Raw genomic sequence first — 21,253 nt, forward strand, 5'->3', positions numbered from 1 at the left:
GATATCAAATCCAGTTAGTACCTGCATTTTAGTGAATTTTTTTTTCACGAATGCATGTATCTTGTTTCTTTACAAAGGTTTCATTTTTATTTTTTCTTTTTAGTTTTAAAAGATTTCATTTTTAAATGTGGACTTGGAGTGTATTTTTAGAACCTAAATAAATCAATAGGGAGGAGGAGAGGATGTGATTAAGAATTCTGAGCTTCTGGAAGCTCAGCGGTAAAGAATCCACCAGCCAATGCAGGAGATGCGGGTTCTATCCCTGATCCAGGAAAATCCCACAGACTGTGGGGCAACTAAGCCCATGTGCCACAACTGCGCGCAAGCCTGCGCTCTACAAGAGAAGCCGCAATGAGAGAGTAGCCCCCGCTCACTGCAACTAGAGAAAAGCCAGCAGCGAAGGAAGACCCAGCACAGCCATTAAATTAAAAGGGAAAAACCCTCCCCAAGAATCCAGACTCTGGACCCCGATGACTGAACCATCCCAGCTCAGTCACTTACTATGATTTTCCACAGGCCACTTCATTTCTGTGCCTCATTTTACTTATTTGTAAAGTGGGAATAATAACTGTATCTCTCTCATCAGGCTGAGAAAATTATGAGTTAATATTTTCATATATGTGAAGTGCTTGAAATAGTACCTGGTACACAGTATGTGCTCAATAAATGCTAGCCGTTGTTAGCTCTTCTGGGTTTTCTAGTGTAGTCGCAGCATGCTTCATAGGGTTTCATTGATTATTCTAGTTGATAAAAGGCTGCTGTTTTTGTTCAGTTGCCAAGACACGTCTGACTCTTTGGGACCCCACGGACTGCAGCATGCCAGGTTTCCCTGTCCCACCACTATGAATAGATTAGTCCTTTTCACGTAAATAGAATATAATCAATGATACTCAATTTAAAGACCCTGCTGGTCATAAGTCTACAGACTTTCAGGGCTGAAGGGACGACAGAGAACATCTTATTTAAAATCTTTATTTTGTGGTTGAAGACCCCCAGGCCCAGGGGGCCGAAGGCACTAGTGAAAGCCAGGCACGGAGCAAGGCAGAGAGTAGCCAGGATGTGGTTGCTTCCCACAGCGCTTTAGGCTCTCAGAAGTCTGCAGCAAAGTTTCCATTATGGCATCACTTATCATAGCACTGATAAGCCAGATACTGGAGCAGTCCGTGCTCATCAGAATGACAAATAAGAGCATTTACATATTTGGAACTGTCAATACACAAAGTAAAGATAGGTAAGGAAACTGGCTTTGCTTTATACCTTCATGCTATTCTTTACTATCCTGATAGAAATTCTTTGCAATTGGGTTGTTTTTATGTGTTTCCATTTCAAACATCCCTTGCAAAAAACATTTTTTTCTGTTTGCTTGTTAAAACTGTAATAAAAAATAGTCTGAAGGATTAGAAATAGAGAAGCCTGGCACCACCCAGCCTATACCACTGGAACCATTTACACCTCAGGAGGCACACACATACGACACACACAGATAATCAAAGTTTTATTTAAAATTGCAGAACACTTAAAAATAAACAATGTAATAGACTTGAATGTTTATTGGAACATAGAAAAATGCTTTCAAATACACTAAAACCTTCAAATTTACCCCAAAGTATGCTATGCAGCCAGTCAAAGTGCTTTGACAAGCATCACTCTCCACGGATGGCTGGGGTAGGAGGTAGGCTGCGGAGTCCCCTGCAGGGAGGGGGGTTTCCTAGTTGGACTGGCGACGTCTCTTCTTATGGCTCTCAATCGCTCTTCTCAGTGCCTCATCCTGGATGAGGTCCGACATTCTCATGTCTACGTGGCTACAGCCGATTTTCGGGCAACTGTGAGAGGGGAGAAAATCAAGTCAGGCCGCGTCACCTTAATGCATTCAGAATCAACTTCTCTCCATGCAAGAATGTAAGCGCACACTTAAAAAAAAAAAAAGAAAAATTCTTTCAATTCTATAGGGTTTTACAATTGTCAAAAGTTTTACACAGATGATTTCTCATAATCCCATAATAAACCCTCCCCCTCACCTTTTTCCCTCCAACCATGCCAGCCCCCACAACTGGTAACCACTGGTCTGTCCTCTCTGTGACTTTGCTTCTTTTTTGTTTTATTCACTAGTTTGTTCTATTTTTAGATTCTACAGATAAATGATATCACAGTGTTTGTCTTTCTCTGACTAATTTCACTTAGCAGAATTACCCTCCAAGTCCATCCATGTTGCCGCAAATGGCAAAATTTCATTCTTTTTTTTATGGCTGAGTAGTATTTAAGTGTGGCAACCCACTCCAGTACTCTTGCCTGGAAAATCCCATGGATGGAGGGGCCTGGTAGGCTGCAGTCCATGGGGTTGCTCAGAGTCAGACACGACTGAGCGACTTCACTTTCACTTTTCACTTTCATGCATTGGAGGAGGAAATGGCAACCCACTCCAGTGTTCTTGCCTGGAGAATCCCAGGGACGGCAGGGCCTGGTGGGCTGCCGTCTATGGGGTCGCACAGAGTCAGACACGACTGAAGCGACTTAGCAGCAGCAGCAGCAGTATTTAAGTGTGGACATTTTACCAAAAAGGGGGTACATTTAAAAAATCAGGACTGATGTGCACTCATTCACTAGTTCAGAGTGCCTACCTAAGCCAGGGTCTGTCCAGCACTGGGGCCGGGGCAATGCCCACTTCATGGCACTCACTTTCCAGCGGAGGAGAGAAACCATTGCTAACCCACTGCATAGCGTCTTTAAGTGCCACAATGACTAAAAAGCAGGGTCAAGGGAGAGAGTGTGAGCTGAGGGGCTTATCTAGCAGGGGTCAGGCATGGCTCGCTGGGGAGGGCTTATCTATTAATAGAACAAAGGCTGCATGTGGCCGGGGCTGGGGCAGCGGCATGTGTAGAAGTTGAGGAGGCAGCTGCTTGGTATAAGAGCAAGGTCAATGTGGCTGGAATGCCGAGGGCATTTGGAGATTTGACTGAAAGTGCGTGGGACTTTGGATTTTATTTTAAATATGAAAACCCTGGAGGGGTTGAGATAGGGGAGTGATGAAATTTAGCTTACATTTAGAAAACATGATTCTGGCTGCTTAATGTGGACACAGGCGGAGAGGAAGCAGGGAAGTGAGGGGGTCATGCAGCAGCTGGGAGAGAAAGGGAAGCTTGGATGAGGGTGTAGCTTCTGGACACAGCCGGAAGTAGAACCCAGGGGGCTTGCTGACGGACCCAATGTAGAGGGTAAAGCAAAGAGCTGAGCTTTGTTCAGAGTTTGGCCGGAGCTGAAGGGCCTTGGTGGTACCCTTTATCTCCATGGAAACAACTGGAAAGCTAGGTTGGGATGGAATCAGGCAGGAGTCCTGGCTGCTACATATTCTCTCTGAAATGCCCACCAGTCCTCTCAGTGGAGAGGCTGAGTGGGCTGATGGAGACTCAGGGGAAGAGCTGCGGCTGAAGAAATCAGTGGGTGAGTCATGATTCTGTTTAGATGTGGTCTCCTCTGAAGGCAGTGGGCTGGATGAAGTCACCTGATTTCTTCTCAACATGAACCAGACTTGGGCAGAGTAGAGCACCCAGTTTTGAAGTCAAAACCGACCTAGGTCTCCACCGCTTACTTGCTTGTTATGAGAGCACCAGCAGCTCGCTTTGACTTTTGGAGCCTCTGCATCCCCAGATTTACAGGGCTCCAAGGCAACACAGCACTCAGTAGCGGTCATTCCCTTCCCTGCCTATAGCCTGCGTACCTCCAACACAGACATGTGCACATTCGTGCACTCATTTGACCCTCTTATGTGAGTGGCCCTATGAAGGGTTCGAAGCATCCAGCTGTAAAATACAAATACAGGTTCCTGCCCTACACAGAGCTCTGGCCCAGTGATCTGAGACAACCCTCCAAAAAGCACAGATCAAAAATAACAAAAACAAGACAAAAGCTATAAACCAGAAGGGGAAGAAAGCTGATCATGTGAGGTCTAATCTGTCCAGTAGTAGAGGGCTTAACTGTGTAACACAGAAGAGAAACTTTTTCTTGGTCTTGATTTCTGGACCAAGGCATCTTTCTATGAGAAGAGCATGAATCAATGTAATGAATAATATGCTTGCTAACAATATTTATATTTACTGAAATGGGTCCTGTATGGTCAGGTACTTGTGTTAAAATGTGAGGCTAGAAAGGTGACCACGTGAAAGAGGATGGGGGGACTGGACCAGGAACGATGACTTCGCTTTGTGTCAGGGGGTGGCTTGGAGGTGCTTGAGAAGAGCTTTACACTGGTTTAAAACACCCTGAGGTCTCAGAGTGAGTTTTTTCTTTCAGTATGAAAGTCAATAAGCTGAGATTATGAAAAGACGCTTTCCTGACTTTGGAAAAGGCGTTTCTCACCACTTGATCTTCTGCGACACGGAGATGCAGCTTGAACTCAGTGGCTGAGATGACCCTCAAGCTGATGCTTATAACCCATCTGATCATCTGCTCTGACTGCCCTGCCTGGCTGGAGTCTCCCCCCACCCCCACCCCCGCCTCCCCTCCCCAGGACAAAGTCTTTAACACCAATAGCCAGACAGTGAATAAGCTGTTTTAGGGAAGTGGAGAGTGAGGTGGGGAGGACTTCCTGATGACATCAGTGGTTTTAGTCAGTAAATGAGAGCATTCTGAGAACGTGTGATGGGATTAACCACACCACTCAGCTGCAGAGCTGGCTGCACATCATCCCAGGGCTACCCGTGTCAGACAAAGAGGTCTGAGCTCATTTAGGGGATTAACTCGGGGGACAGAGGCATTAACCCAAAAATCCTCTTGAGGGGAGCCAGACGGCCTAGAGACACAAATACAGGCTCAGGAGTAAATGAGAGCTGGGCTCCAGCCTCCTGGCTGTGACACTCTGGGCAAGTGACATCAGTAATGGGCCTCAGGTTCTTCCTCTAAGAAGGTGGAGCATATAGGGCTGTCATGAGGAATGAGTGGGACGCCGCGTGACAAGGGTCCAGGAATCCACTCAGGTGCTCGGTAAGCTGGTTCCTGCTCTAGGACACTACTTCTGTTCTCAAGAAGCTTGCGGAGCAGAGCCAGCCCCACCTACAGTGCTGGTGGGAGGCCGACATGCCACAATGCAGAGGTGCCGTGGGAGCATGGGGACAGGGCACTTTGTGCAGCAAGAATGAGGGTTCTGGGAAGGTTTCTTGGAGGAGAGGTTGATACAGGAGAACCTTGTTTCTCACCCCATCTCAAATAAACACACACCAGTTTCTAAACTGAAGAGGAAAAGACAAGGTTCATAATCATGATACTGAATCAAGGCACCCCTCTGGAGAGAGAACACTCTAAGCACAGTGCATCTGTCCCCACGACATCCTGGTGAGCTAGATAGGTGTGGCCACACCAGTCTAAGCCCTCGCGTCATCACTGTGCAGGAGTCAAGCCCACAGGCCTGGGAGGAGACGCTGGGTCCTGAACTTGGGTCACTGACAGGGCACAACATTCCAGCGCAGCAGCGGTCAAGTGTGTGTCTACTGAACAAAGGGATTGGGTCTCAGGGGTCCCAGAGGCTGTGGGGAACCTTGACCTCAGCATTAGCACACACGTACAGGATTCTGGGTCTTACGAGCTCCTGGATTTGGGCCCAAGCATTCCAGGGTCCACCCAGCTCTAGAAAGCAGGTCTGGAAATCTGAGCAGGATGGATTCTCATCATACCTAAACCCAGAGGGTAACTCGAGCCTACATCCTCTGCGTCTGAAATGATGTGTCACTAAGCAGTGAGGTAAGTAATACAAACATGAACAGTCTCGACCTCGGTAACCCGGCTGCTATTTGTTTAGCGCTCTGTAAGCCAAAAAAAGAGCTTTCTTCTAAGTGGTTTGCTTCTCCACTGCCAAGAAATATGCTGGTGCAGACCTAGACTGGAATTCCCCACTGTTCCTTTGATCCTGAAATACTGTGCGATGTTGCTCTTTTCATTTTACAGATGAAGAAACTGAGACTCTGAGAGGTCAATGGTTGGTTCATGGTTAAAATAGGGCCTCTAAGCACATTGCTGGAGTTCCGCTACTCAACGACACCTTTCTGTTCAACCTAACTGTCCTCTCCACACTCTTAAATGTGACTGTTTGCTAATACAGTCTCTGTTCTTAAACCAGAAAGCAAAGAAATGACTATGGATAACTGGAAGTATCTCATACATGTGAAAATCATGTGAAGATAATAAACAGACTGATTATTCAGAGATCTGCTTTAGGAAATTATTTTAACTGACAGTATTTAGTTAGGGCTAAAGTCTTCAGCCGTTTTATTCTGACTGAAGCCCACGCAGAGAGATGTATCAAGAGGCCTCATGGGCCGGAAAAGGGAGTCGGTGCTAGTAACTCAGCGTGCCTGGGCCTCCTGTCTAACAAATCAGAGTTGGAACCAACAAGGAGGAAGAACTGAGAGACTGGGATTTCTCAAACCGGATGTGTCACGGACATTTTCAAACAAAGGGAACCCAGACGTGCTCATGGCCCAAACATGCGTCCTGGGAGATGACACTAATTCATACTTCATCAGGAACCTCTGGGGTAGGTTTTGAAGAGGCCCTGCTGCCAAATGCAGTGTAGCTCATCCTCAAGGCCCTGTCAACCACCCCCCTCCCCACTGGCTCCTGTGAAGCTCAACTCTCTAGTCTCTCTTCCCCTCCCTCCCAGCTACGTCTCAGACTGCTTTGTTGGAATCTTCTTCCTCTGACTGCCCTTTCAGAATGGCAGAATGCTTTTTTTTGTGGGCCTCCATCAGGTGCTCTGGGAACACAGTAAGCAGAGCAGAGCTGCATCCTGGCTTCACGTTGCTCAGAGCCAGGCCAAGGTCCCATCCTTGGGGGCTCTCGGTTGCCTGTCACATCTGGTCCAGAGCTGCACCTGGCAGATGTGTGGGTCTGACTCTTCTGTATCAATAACCTGTCAATCAACATCCCACTCAGAGCTTCTCCAGAGGTCAAACACCTACATTTTCTGCACCTCCTGGATACTTCCAAACGGCTGTATTGCTAGGGACCTCAAACTTAGCATGACCCTCTTATCGTCCTTCCTAAATGCATTCCTCTGTCTTTACAGGCTCTCCGTTGGCTAATGACATCACTGTCCTTCTAGACACCCCGTTTAGGCATGTTAGTCATTCTTCCACTTGTTCCCTCCAGCTTTTGTTTTCTGTCCATCGTACCTCCACAATCATCTTCTCCTCAATGCCCTTCCACCTATGACTCTGGTCTCAATCCCAGCTCTCATGATCTATAACTTAACTACCACAGCATCCTAACTGACATCTTCACCTCAGGCCTTTGTTCATTCATCCCTTAAATTGCTACTGGAGTAACTTCCTAAAACCCGGGTTGACTCGCATATTCCCTCAAAACCCTACAGAACAATGATGGCAAGAAAGACGAGGAGGACGGGATGTTTACTTACCACATGGCAGGTGCTCTCAGTGCTTTCTGTATATCTTATCCAAATTTCAAACATACACTGAGGCAATTTACAGCCATGACCATCAATTTATACATGAGAAAACTAATGAAATCATAACATTTAACATCCTCTGTGATGAGTACAGAATGGAGAGAATTTACATACACCACTCCCCTCTTACTAGAGCCCAGAGCATCCTTCCCATCACCCTCTAACAAACAATAATTGCACCTGTATCTACTTTTCCCCAAGTGGAACAGACTCTGAATGTGGTGAGCCTCTTGGCTGGAAAGACTCTTCTTCACCCTTCTCTGAAATCCTTTTCATCTTTCAAGGCCCAGCAAAAATACTACCGTTGCTGTAAACCTCCCAGACGTCCTCCTCTTGGACTTCACTGTATTACTAAGCTATGAGGATCTGCAGTGTTCCCGGAATCTGCGTCCAACTTATAGAAAAGCATGACAGGAAAATACCCACACTTTCCAAACGCCGAGTGTTGCTCAAGTGCTTCCGAATGTCATTTACAATTCAGAAAAGGCAAAGGACATTAGAAAGTCAAAGTATGTAATCAAGAAGATGTGTTTCAGTGCAAGCCTGTTCTGGAGTCGCTCCCATCCCTCCTGGGACTTGGGAAAAATGTGCTTTGTTATCAGTACCTGTCCTTTCCAAATCTGACTTGAGGAGAATATCACAGACTTGAAGGAAGAAGAGCTGTGAAACAGAACTATCTGGGAAGGCCTATTCTTAGCAGTTATGTTAACAAATTAAAATTTTGCTTTTCAGAGAATAAACATAGGAAAAAAAAAAAAGGAGACACAGAAGGCTTAGACATCCAAAAACAAAGAAAATTACACTCACAGGGAAAATGGAAGGTTCCCTGGGGAAATGGGACGTTTCAATTGTAAGGTGGAAAGTCAAAACAGACAAAAATGTACTCAGACAATCTTGATTTTGCCACCATTAGGCAGGTTTTCTAGAATAAATAGGGCAAATAACTTGACTGAATAACCATTAAGATATCTACAGTCACAAATGCCCTATCTCTAAGTCCACACCCAGATGAGGAGTGGTGGGGAATTCCAATTTAGGTCTGGACCGGCAAATTTCTAGATGATGGAGAAGCAAAGCCACACATCAAAGGGACTGTTATCAAAGGTCCATTGAGAATTGGTCACACCTGCAATTCCATTCCTTCAACAAATCTGTGATAAGAGCACAAGAAATGCCAACCAAGTCAGAGCCAGGCTAGCCAACTCAGGCTTCTATGTCATTGCAGGAACAGAGCTGTGTGTGTGTTAGTGTGTGAAAGGGGTTAAAAAAAATACATATATATATATGTATATATACATATACATATATATATATGTATATATACATATACATATATATATATGTATATATACATATACATATATACATGTAAAAGATTCTCTAAACATTCCAATTAAAAAGAAAATTTCTCATTGAAGTCATCCATGAATTTACTTAAACTATTCGTGAAGTTATTGATGTAATTAAAGATATGAAAGCTTTTCCCAGACAATCAAATCTTGATCATCAAGACCGACAGAAACCAAGACTTCTCTGGTGGTCCAGTGGTTAAGACATCGCACTTCCACAGCAGGTGGCATGGGGTCTGGGAACTAAGATCCCATATGCCATGAGGCACAGCACCGCCCCCCCCAAAAAAAAGACCAGTGGATATGAATTTTTAGAATGACAACTTAATAATTTTTTAAACAAACTATCTGTATTGCAGAATGCAAAAAAAAAAAATTTTTTTTTAAACCATTCCTTCTCATTTGAGTTAGGACATATAGAAAGGGGAAAAGAAATCTCTCAGCATCACAATTCTCCTTTATTTCTTTCAGGCTACAGCACACACAGGGCTTTCCAAGTGGTGCTTGTAGTAAAGAACCTGCCTGACAATGCAGGAGATATAAGAGACGCGGGTTCAATCCTGGGGTCGGGAAGATCCCCTGGAGGAGGGCATGGCAACCTACTCCAGTATTCTTGCCTGGAGAACCCCAAGGACAGAGGAGCCTGGCACGCTGAGGCCCATAGGGTCACAGAGTCGGACATGACTGAAGCGACTTAGCACGCATAGCACACACAAATTTATAAAAATTCCTGTTATCTAATGATGAGAATTACATCCAGCTCCCTTTTCTTGTATTTTGAAGGTGTGTTTGAAGCTCCTTCAGCTTCTTCCCGAACAGATTACTAATTTTTCCCCTCATGTGTCGTGTTTCCTGAAAACCGGCTTCCATGTTTACACTATCCCCCCGGGTGAATGGACTTCAGGGGAGGTCTAAGCAGCTTTCCCTCCAGCATGAACACACTGCTTGGGACTGACCACCCCTGGGAAGGGCCACTTCCCTTCCTGCAGCAACTCACCAGGCCTTTTTCTTCCGCTTGTACTTGGACTCAATCATGCGAACAATGGCTTCCTCTTCATAGGTGTGGCCACACACTTTATTTTTCACTGGTTTCTTCATTTCCAACTGTAATCAAGAAGACATTAGACTTCAGGAAGGATGATGACCAGCTTCCAGTAACTTCTTCAAGTCACCAATCCTTTGGCACCGCTGTCGCCCAGACCTGGGGCTTCCGAGGCTTAGCCTCCCCATCTCGTGGCTCTACGTAACTCAGGGCAGAGGGCCATAGCAGAAAATGCAGGGAGACCAGAGGCCTCAAAGGCACCTGGCCAGTGGGGCAGGAATATACTCGTAGATGCCTGAGGATATCATGGACTGCAGACTCTTTCCCAGGTCTCCTCCTGGACCCTCATCACTTTCCTTTCCTCCCTCGTCAACTCCAGACAGGAAATAAAGTCAGAAAGCAAATGGGAACTTTTTGCCTCCATGAAGCAAAGTGCTTACAGTACCTGTGTAATGGGGCAGATGAAGTTGGTCTGACTTTGAGTCACAATCATATCTTCATCAACTCCTTCTGTGCTGTCAACCTCTCTGTCTGATTGAAGACCATCTAGAGGGGAGAAGGGAAGCTGGTGAGTCTTGTTGCTCTAATGTGCCAAGGACAGGAAGGGATGGGAGGAAGGAGGCTGACAGATTTTCAGGGTCTCTTTGATATGCACCCCTGTGCTAGGCGCTAGGATGCATATTAACTCTTTTGCAGCGGGAGGTGGGGCTCTGCCCATGTTTGGTAAGGAAATAAACTTGGAGCAGTGAAACAACTTTTTCAGAGTCACCGAGAATGATTCTGTGGGGGAGGACTGTTCAGTCATCAGGAATGTGGCTTTGGAGTCAGAAGGACTTGATTATCTCTGTCACTTCCAGCTGTGAGACCTCGGGCTAGCAAGGTCTTTGTTTTTTAACTTCTCTACTTTATAACTTTATTGCAAAGATTAAGAGGTGAAGAATTCCGTGTGCTCTGCACAGCTCAAAGACACATTCAATAAATGGTAATTACTGTTGGATAGTACAAGGATTCTCGAATTTTGAGCTTAGAACCCTTCTGTACTTTTAGAAATTACTGAGGACGCCAATACACTTTTAAAATGTAGGTTATGTTTATCAAGATTTGCCACGTTAGACATTATTAAGACTGAGGAATTTTAAAATACATATTTATTAATTCATTTAAAAATAACAACCACATGACAAGCTAACATAAATGATATCTAAAAAAATGAAAAAAATTGTATTTTCCAGGGTAACAAAAAAGTTAGAAATATTTTTTAAAATATCTTTAATATGTGACTTAATAGAAGACAGTTGCGCTTTGATATCTGTGTATGCATCTAGTCTGTTGTGACATTGCATCACGCAGCCTTGGGAAAAATTCACTTATGAAAAGAAAGAGGGTGAAAAGGGCACATGACATCTTAGTATTATTATGAAGATAGTGTTGACCTCATGGGTACCCTGAAAGGCTCCCCAAGTACCCACAGGGCTCCTGGCCCACACTTTGAGAACTGCTGAGCGAATGCGTGGTAGGGTTGACTTTGAATGTCCCATATGTGATTCTGAAATGTATGTACTTTTCACGACCCCTGCCCTTCAGCAAGGGAAACTAGGTAATACGTGACATTTGACTGGGGGTGCTGACAGAATCTCACATGAAAGCCTTTCTTTTTGGAGAAGGGAACTTGTCATTTTGCACAGAAATCAAAGATCAGTAGTGTTTTAAACACAAGTATGACAGTGTAGTCCTTCTTCCTCCTTTTCTCCTTTTTCCCTTCCTTTCCTCCTTTCATTCTGGGAAAATAATACAGACGTTAAAAAATGCCTTGCTTTTAATGTGTGAGGGAAATCCTTTTCTTAAGCTGAGATGGTTCTGCACAACTTTTAGTTCCTAGAACTGTGGGCCCTGGCCTTCCCCTTCTGCCAGATACAGTGTCTGCTGGAAAAGCACCCCTGGGGACAGGAGAGGGCTGCAGAGCCCCCGCTCAAAGTCACCCAGTGAACTCACGGCTGAAACCTAGGCATTCTGCCCCCAATTACTCTGGTTTTTCTGGTGGGAGTTTCTCTTTGCTTTAGTGACTGCTGCTATTTATATGCCAGCTTGTTGTATTTTCTTAGACAGATGTCCCCCAAACAGCTCTTACTCCTTGAAGAAGGCAAGAGGGATGCCCTCAGAGCTTAGGACTTCCTGGACGGAACATTTTCTTTTAACCATTGGTGGTTAAGGTACAGTGCCTGGTGCCTCTCAGCTTTTCAAGAGGCTATAAAAATGTCTGAGACCTTGAAAACCACATATTGGATTCAAAACAGGATTACTACAAAAAAACTGAAATTAATCAGTTTTAAAGGTCTACAAAATGTAATGTTGGGTTAACGTCATTAACAGTTGATTTGGTCATCAAAAATATTTCATTTGAGAGCAATATGTAGGCTGGATTTCGGTATTAATTTAATAACTCCCAAGTATGCGGAGATAATTGCTGGGAAATTAATAGCCAATTATAGGCTAAATCACTTATTTGGAGCCAAACTTTTTCCAAACCAAAGCTGTATGGATAAAAATATGTTCAAAAATGTTGCCAGCAATAAAATTATATTGAATGTGAGGTTGCCAAAGTTTAGTATGCTTGCTGTGATATGAGCTGGGGCTTCTGAAATAATTTTCCTTAGATCTATGAAGGGTTTCTGTACTTCCCAGGACCTATCATTAGTATTAAGAGCACAAGAGTCAGACTCTTAAAAGAGGCCTATTATCGACCCAGTGATTCTTCAGGTTGTCTCAAGAAAGCTGGGCAGGTAAGGAGAAAAGTCAAGGGGCAGGATTGGGAGCTGTTCTGATTCTTTGATTTACTTTCCAAAGCCTCCTCTGGGGGCTGCTGGAGTCCCTTTTGGATTATGCATTTGACAGTCAAAATAAAAGCACCTCTTTGTCCATTTCTTACAGGGCTTATTCTGAACGGATAGCACATTTCTGACTATAGATGTTATAGTGTGAACTCACCAGAAAATCTGTTGGGTGAATCACAGAGTTCAGACAATGTGAAAGACTGCAGGTTCTCTTTTTCTTTCTATTTTTAAATTTCAAAAGGTAGAGGAAGCAAGAAAGCACAACTCAGATGCAAAACCAACCACCAGGGAAGGCTGAGCAGGGAACTCAGAAGCTGTAGGTGGCTATCAACAGCAGTGATCATGAAAAAAGAGGTGACAAATGAGACTGCGGAAGAATGCCAGCAGTGAGTAATAGCCCATGGACTGAGAGTCTAAAAAGAGAAAGAGCCTCAAGAGCTAAACTTCTCTTGAGCTAGAACATTTCCTCACCCGAAATCTGTATTTATAGAAAGTGATATCAACGTTGGGATTCTACAGTGTGCTGAACAAAAGGTCACATCTGGCAATAAGTATCACTTACACTAATCTCAGACGGTAAAGAATCTGCTGGCAGTGCAGGAGACCCGGGTTCGATCCCTGGGTCGGGAAGATCCCCTGGAGAAGGGAATGGCAACCCCTTCCAGTATTCTTGCCTGGAGAATTCCATGGACAGAGGAGCCTGGAGGGCTACAGTCCAAGGGGTCACAAAGAGTTGAACGTGACTGAGCAACTAACACACATACACACACACTGATCTACACACACACACACACACTGCCTACACAAAAAGACACAACTTTTTTGATAAGCCCACTGAAAGGAAGATTGGAGAGAAAAAATAGAGATCGTCTACTAGAATCACCAAAGTTTTTAAATTGAGGTTTAATTTTGAACCTCAAATAAGGTTTTTAAATGAGAAAATAAGGATTGTCTCATTTACTTGAGAAAACGGAGATCCAAAGACATTACAGGTTTTGTCCAAAGTCATGCAGGGAGTTAGTATATCAACACATGGCTCTATTTTCTTGGTGTGGTTAACTGGAATACTAAAACCAGTGTAGGTTCTGGAAGCCATCTCTCCCTCCCCCAGATAATTATTTTATTAATAATCATACCTCGTTTATTGACTGCTATATACAGCTACTGTGCTCAGCACTTTATATACATTTCACTTAATCCTCACCAAACACCCATGAACAACAACTCTACTGCTATTCCCACTGTAGAGACAAGAAAACTGAAGCCCCACAATATTTTTAAGACAAGAGTAGAAAATGTCAGCATTATAATAAAGAAATAAGTGGATTAAATGAGTTTGTTACTCAAGAGAGCTCAAAAAAATTTTCTGATTAAAAAGAGAAAGACAAGATGATGAGTCACAGTCCAGGTACATAAACAAGGCATGTTTTCAGAAGCATATGTGCCAGCTGTTAGCTTCCGATCAGATGGGCAGATCTCAGAACCACACCCGACATCCATGCCTGGGCCCAGGACACCCAGATGAAGTGCTGAGGAGGGAAAGCTGGGTATGAACTAACATTTATAGAGCACCCGCGAGGGATGTATCAGGGTTGATTTAGTTCACTTGAATGGGATTTTTTTGATGTCATAAAATAAAAACCAAAAGGAGAAGACACAAAAAATGCTGTAGTAGTAATGAAGTAAACAAGCAAGGATTTCCAAAGGTCTGCGAATATTCCCCAGTGATGCAAGGTGAGGGGCTTGGTGAGGGCACTGATTGGATCCCCAAGACGGGGGTTCACAGTTGGCCAGCTGAGATGTCAGTGAACAGCTGGATCGTCGTGTCTGTCGTCCCCCCTCCTGGTTCCCCAAGCCCAAACCTTTGGACTCATTCTTGATCACTGTATTCCTCTCCCTTCATTTCTAACATCCAAACCACAGGCAAGTTCTGGTGACTGGTTCTAAACTATATTCCCTAAATCAAAGCCAAGCCTTCTCTTGTGATTTCTACTACATCTTAGTCCAAACCACGATGGCTTCCTGCCCAGACCTCTTCAGAAGCCTCCTAACTAGAAGCCCTCCTTCAACAAGGACCACCATCTACACGCGCACACCGCCCCCCGCCCCGCCACTCCGACCTGCTTCTCACAGGGGCCTGCATGGCCAGCGTCTTGGACCAGTCCCCTTCTTGCCCACCATGCTCAGGTCACACTGGTCTTTTCTCTATTTCTGGAACATGCTAGGCTCCTTTCCATCTTTGATTTCTATACTAACTGCCTGGAATGTTCTTCCTCCTGATCTTTGTTTGTCCTACTTCTTCCTGTCATTTTAAAATGCCAGTTTAAATACTGTCCCTCTGGAGAGGCCATCTGACATCGTGAGCTAATAAAGAAGGCACCCAGGCCTTCGCTACCCCGTGACTCTGCCGTGACGGCACAGCACGTCTCTGTAAGTGCGTCTTTCTTGCCTGTCTCCCTCTCTTCTTCTTTCCCCTCCCCTGTTCTCTTCCAGGAAAGCAGGGACTTGACTGACTTGTCACTGACCTGCTTTCTGGGAAGAGAACAGGGGAGGGGAAAAGAGAAGAAAGGGAGACAGACAAGAAAGACACACTTACAGAGATGTGCTGTGCAGTCGTAACAGAGAGATGGGGTAGAGAAGGCCTGGGTGTCTTCTTTAGCTTACGATGTCAGAGGAGGCCTTCCCAGATTCTAAAATGTCCTTGGGCTTCCTAGGTGACTCAGTGGTAAAGAATCCGCCAGCCAGTGCAGGAGACTCAGGAGACATGGGTTCAATCCCTGGGTTGAGGAGATCTCCTGGAGAAGGAAATGGCAACCCACTCCAGTATTCCTGCCTGGGGAATCCCATGGACAGAGGGGCCTGGTGGGCTGCAATCTATGGGTCACAAAGAGCTTGACAGGACTAGGAGACTGAGCATGCACGCACAAAATGTCCTTGGCATGCAGTGGTAGGTGTTCAATAAACATCTCATTAGTGAAGTGCTTCATCCAGCAAGGCAGGAGTGGGAGTACTTTACACAAGGATATACTTTACATATTTAACAGATGTGGCCACACACACACACACACACACATGTTTCACACAATGATGATTTCATAGGTTTTAGGCAAATAACAGAGGACCTCACTCTAGCTCAGGGTACAGCCTTGGACCCTGAATTCCATGTCAAAGGCAGGAAGTAAATGTAAGTGTTACAATTATAGTAGGCTGTGTGGTAATTACAAAGGAGAATCCAGACATGGTTTTGTGGTCAGAAAATACACTTGGGCCTGGCCACACACAGCCCTAGTATTAGTCACTTGTCTGTCTTCAGGCAACCCAAATTTGGCTGACAGTTAGACAGTTTTATGCCAGCTGGGAATAAAAGTTGATTGCTATGTGCTTTTTCAATTAAGTCTGAACATTTTTGTAAAAGCACTTTTCTCCTGAAAGTTAGCAGCAAATATTCTACAAACATTTGCTGCCCCCTTGAAATGCTTATTGGACTGCCCGGATTATTTTACTTGCACTATTCTGGGATGGCATATTTAGAGAGGTTGAGTTGGTACACGGAAGATCCTCTCCCTACCCTGCAAAAGAAGACTGAGTTCAAGTTGGAAACTCTATAGTTACAGTGTCTGCATATGTGTCTGCACCAACTCCTGACTTGTTTCTCCCACCCAGCAACCCACAGCTTGGGCTATGAGCGGCTGCCTCTGTGAACTTGGACATACCTTAGACTCTGAATGGAAAGGAGTATGTCAGCAGGCTCAGTCACTTTGGCTTGGAACTGAGGGGGTGTGTGTGTGTGTGTGTGTGTTGGACACTATACTAATGGGTGTCTAGCTTTGTTCTTGTGGCTTCCCTGGTGGCTCAGATGGTAAAGAACCTGCCTACAATGTAAGAGACCAGGGTTCAATCACTTGGTCAGGAAGATCCCCTGGAGAAGGAAATGGCTACCCACTCCAGTATTCTTGACTTGAGAATTCCATGGATGGAGGAGCCTGGCAAGCTACAGTCCATGGGGTCTCAAAGGGTCAGACACGACTGAGCAACTGATACTTTCACTTTTCAGCTCTGTTCTTAGTTTCTTCCTGGGACAAGTGGCCTGCCCTGAATGCTAGCGCTTCGGCTTGGCCAAGCTGCCATTGAGGGAATCCTAGCTTTGGTAACTCTGACACAGGTTAAGAGATAAGATTCTTCTGTCTGTGAACGGCTTTTGCAGAATTAAAATGCAGATGATGTCCAGATAGGGCCTACATAATTAAAAATTTCCTAGGAGTTATAACCTTCATAGGATAGCAAAATTCAACTGACACAATTTCAACAGGAAAATATTCAACAAAGGTAGATTGAGTTAATAATCAAAACAATGAATAGAACATAATAAGGATCCAATAAGTGCTATTTATCATATATGTATATATATATACACACACTTCTATTTTATTATAAACCAATGTTATATGATGGTAAATTGTTGTTGCTATTGTTATTTTTTGTCTTCCCTGGTGGTTCAGATGATAAAAGATCCACCTGCAATGTGGGAGACCTGGGCTCGATCCTGGGTTGGGAAGATCCCCTGGAGAAGGGAAAGGCTACCCACTCCAGTATTCTTGCCTGGAGAATCCTCATGGACAGAGGAGCCTGGTGGGCTACAGTCCATGGGGTTGCAAACAGTCGGACACAACTGAGTAACTAAGTACACATGTGGTGTTATTTTTATCACTACTTTGTGCCAGGCACTATGCTTGATATTGGCAAAAAATAATCCTTGCCCTCAGGGAGCTCAGTCACATAGGACAGATATAAACAATGTAAAGCAGTCCTTGTGTGGGCTATGCACATACGAGATATTGTGGAAAGAAGCTCCCAGGAGGGAACAGGGTCAGCCTCTCTGAGGAGCTCATAGTTGATCTGTGTCAAAGAGGAGACTCTTTCAGCCACATTGTCTGATACAACTCTGCCGCCCCCTTAAATGTGAGCATTTCACTCACACCTGCCTCAGGTCAGCATTCTGATCAATATTCTTCCTTCTTTGGCTAGCTATAATCTTTACTCCTCCCAGATTCTACATATTTCGAAGAAGCTATATATATCCAATGCTACTCAGTCCAATCCAATCCAGTCCAACCAAATCCAATACAACCCAACCCAATTCAACCCAACCCAATCCCTACAATCAATCTCTTTTCTTTGAAATCTGTTAACATCTACTGTATATACCATACTCTTTTAGCTTAAACTTCCTCATTATTCAGTTGTTTTATGTGGATGAAACTTCTTTTTTGGGTAGACTGAAAGCTCCTCGAGGATAAGCTGTGTCTGTTCAAGTTAAGCCAGCTCAAGTCAAGTTGCATGAATTTAAACACCTGCTCTGTGCCAAACACTACACAAAAGAGGGTTAAAATCAGGTGTGGCGAGAGAGACAAATACTAACATTTTGTGCTATGAGTGGAATAACAAATCTGTTTTGTACAAAGTACAAAAGTAACCTAGAGGCTCTTGCAAGGTGGGGTGAGGAATCGAGGTGAAACTCCCTGAGAGAGTGATGACTAAGCCAGGCTCTCCAGGGAGGTGTGATAAGAAGAGGTAAGGACACTCAGGCAGTGAGGATTAGTGTTTAGGAATGTGGGCTTGGGGACAGCCCGCCTGGGTTTGCAATCTGGTCCTATTACTTTATTAGCTGGGTGCTCCTGGGCGAGTGACTCTACCTTTCTTTGTTTGTATCTTCTCAGCTGTGAGATGGAGCTTATAACCGTACCTACTTCATAGAGCTGTATGAGGATTAAATGAATTAATGTGTGAAAAGTTCTTAGAAGAGTGTCAGGCAAAGAGCAGGTGATCAATAAATGTTGTTATGATGATTAATATTATTACTCAGAATTTGCATGGAGCTAGCATAGAGTGGGTACCAGGAACATATATACTCTGTTCATTAAAAATGATATGCTGAGGAATCACCCGAAGAGAAACCACAACATTGTTCAAACTGGAGTTCTGAATGGGATGAGTCTCCCATGCCCAGGGCAGACGGAGACCTAAATCAGCCCTGTTGTATTAGCTGACCCAGCACTAGCAGCATCTTAGGTTTCCCAGCCGTGTTCACCTCCACGGCTCTTTCAACAAACCCCTCTGAAGAGCTTGAAAGTACATGGATGAAGAGTTTCAGCTTACATCCTCCAAAGGAGCTGACTTTCATAGATGTACCCTTTCATGTTATCATGCACTTGTTAAGTTATCTACTGTTGTTTTAGACACATTCTTTGTCCTCAGCTGATGTACTAATTTGCTCCCATTTCTTTCTTTATTATTTTTTGTCATGCCGTACAGCAATGTGAGACCTTAGATCCCCAGCTAGGGATTGAACCTGTGCCCCTTAACGTGGAAGTGCCAAGTCCTAACCACTGGACAGCCAGGGAATTCCCACCTCCATGTCTTTAAATACTGTCAAAATATGTCATATGTCAAAACATGAGGGTTTTAAAGTAATCAGAACCCAATGCATTTTACTGGTGGGACAAAAAAACCAATCCTTTGAGATGTGGTCATACAATATCCATGTTAAGTCAATAAATACTGAAAATATCCTCAAATTCAGTACATGCATTCAGTATGTCTTATGCAAGTACAGAGAAGGTTTGATGCTCATCTCTAAGTTTCTAAGCAAAAGCAGACAGTCAAATGCACAATTCTATTTCTTTGCTTTGGTTAAGTAACTAGAAAATCACATGATAGGAAAACTGATTAGCTAGCATGGAGATGGTCTACAACTCTCAACTGTTTAGAGCCATAGAAGAGTATGAAGCAAGTAAACATCAGAAGATGAGAAATCCCATTTGGGTTCATCTTACGTTTTCTTATTTCAGAGGGTTGTAAATACCACCCATCCAGGGACCCAACACAGTACACGGGACTTATTCCTATATGCTTTCCAACCTCTATCTATAAACTATCTTGATTCTGTCTCCTTTTCATGCTCACTGGTGCTGGCCTAATTCAAGTCCCCAGAATGTCCTATTTAGAACTTCGCAAAAGTTCTTTATCTCTCTGCCTCAGTCTCTCCCCGATCTTTACCAACACTCTAGCTAGTCACCTTTTTAAACCCATGGCCTCCTATGTGGGTTTGAGCCCTGGTCAGGGAACTAAGATGGCACACTCCATGGGACAGCTAAGCTTGTGTGCTGCAACTGGGGAGCCCATGCACCGCAATGAAGACACAGGACAGCCAAACAAACAAACAAACAAAAAAACCCAACAACAACAAAAACCAACCATGGCCTCCTCAGCAAGACAAGACTTTTCACTACTTGGCCCAGAGTATATTCACCTCCCTCCTCAATCCCTTTCCCCATATCCATTTCAAACTAATTATAGTTAGTTCACAGGTGCCAGGCTGCTCTGCACCTCTGCCAGCCCTTCACCTAGCAGTCTGTGACCACCCTTCAAGATTCAGTTAATTTCAGTATTTCCTCTGTGAAGCCCCAAAGCAGAGGTGATTCCTCCTTTAGCCTCCAGAGCACCTTTGTAGATGCTGAAATCGTTTGTTTACGTCTCCATCTTCCCCACTAGACTGTGAATTCCACGAGGGAAGGAACTCTGCCTTATTTATCTTCACATCCTCAGGGTGCCAGGCAAGGTGCAAGAACTTAATAAATGTCCATTAAATGACTGGTTGCCAAAACAAGAGAATGTTTTGAACATTGTTATATATATGAACTGACTGTGAAAATAAGACAAAAACAGTGAAGAAGACTGTTTTGAAGGCAAATATTTTAGATCTTTAGATCTGGTCTTTGATCTAATTACCTTTTTTCCCCCCTGAAAGGGAGCCGTTTTACATTGTCAGGTCATTCTACTCTCCATTCTCTGTTCCACGTCTGTGCAAAAGCAAACTACCAAAAAGCAAGATGACAGGGGTTGTATTCTAAGAAACAAACTCTTCTACATTATGTCTTTATATCATCTCTGATTCTATTATTCCCTTGCCCCATGTCCTCTATGTCCAGAGGAAAGTACAATAATCATCAGTTGTGAAAAATGTGTAAATCATCTTAAGTTTGCTGAGGCTTAGACAGAGAGAGTGTACGCATAGTGACATTCAACTACAACAGTTTTTAGAACAGAAACACTGGGGAAATCTAGATATATGACAGACTGAGAATTTACATGAACTGTGACATCACCACTCAAAATCTGAAATTAAAAACAATCTTCATCATCAGAAAATGAGGTGGGAAAAAATGAAATGAAAACTATATAGGTTGTATGGTTAATTTATCTTAAAAAATGGTATCTAGAAAAAAGACTGAAAGGAAATAGGACAAAACACTGCAGTCCGCTGCGTCCTGGTGACGTTACTGTACATGTGAACTGGTAGTAAACGAGGAGTCAAGGACATTGTCTACCTTTTGAAGAATAATTACTTCGCTTGCACTTCTTATATCTAGTACTCTTTATGAGACCAAGTAATATTTAAGAAGTAAGTAGGGCTGATGGCAATGCAGATGGATGGATTTGTTTATTCAATTTGTCAAACTGAAACACATTATGAAACCAAGTCTAGAGATCATAATATTTCAAAAGGGAACTTTAA

General features: G+C 43.9%; 1 protein-coding gene across 4 annotated transcripts in view; it reads right to left on the minus strand.

Moving 5' to 3' along the window:
• Positions 1-1,482: 1,482 nt before the first annotated feature.
• Positions 1,483-21,253, minus strand: part of NSMCE2 (NSE2 (MMS21) homolog, SMC5-SMC6 complex SUMO ligase) — a 237,249-nt gene continuing 217,478 nt past the window's right edge. For 3 of the 4 annotated variants that reach the window (XM_055545802.1, XM_055545801.1, XM_055545800.1), the window contains 3 exons: positions 10,293-10,393; positions 9,803-9,909; positions 1,483-1,823 (listed from right to left, as the gene is read on the minus strand). In XM_055545802.1, the coding sequence (XP_055401777.1) occupies positions 1,709-1,823; positions 9,803-9,909; positions 10,293-10,393 (323 nt within the window). In that variant the 3' untranslated portion in view covers positions 1,483-1,708. The remainder of the gene's footprint in view (positions 1,824-9,802; positions 9,910-10,292; positions 10,394-21,253) is intronic. The other variant, XM_055545814.1, reaches the window with a different exon arrangement.

The sequence above is a fragment of the Bubalus kerabau genome, chromosome 14 (genome assembly GCF_029407905.1).
Source record: "Bubalus kerabau isolate K-KA32 ecotype Philippines breed swamp buffalo chromosome 14, PCC_UOA_SB_1v2, whole genome shotgun sequence".
Classification (NCBI taxonomy): Eukaryota; Metazoa; Chordata; class Mammalia; order Artiodactyla; family Bovidae; genus Bubalus; species Bubalus kerabau.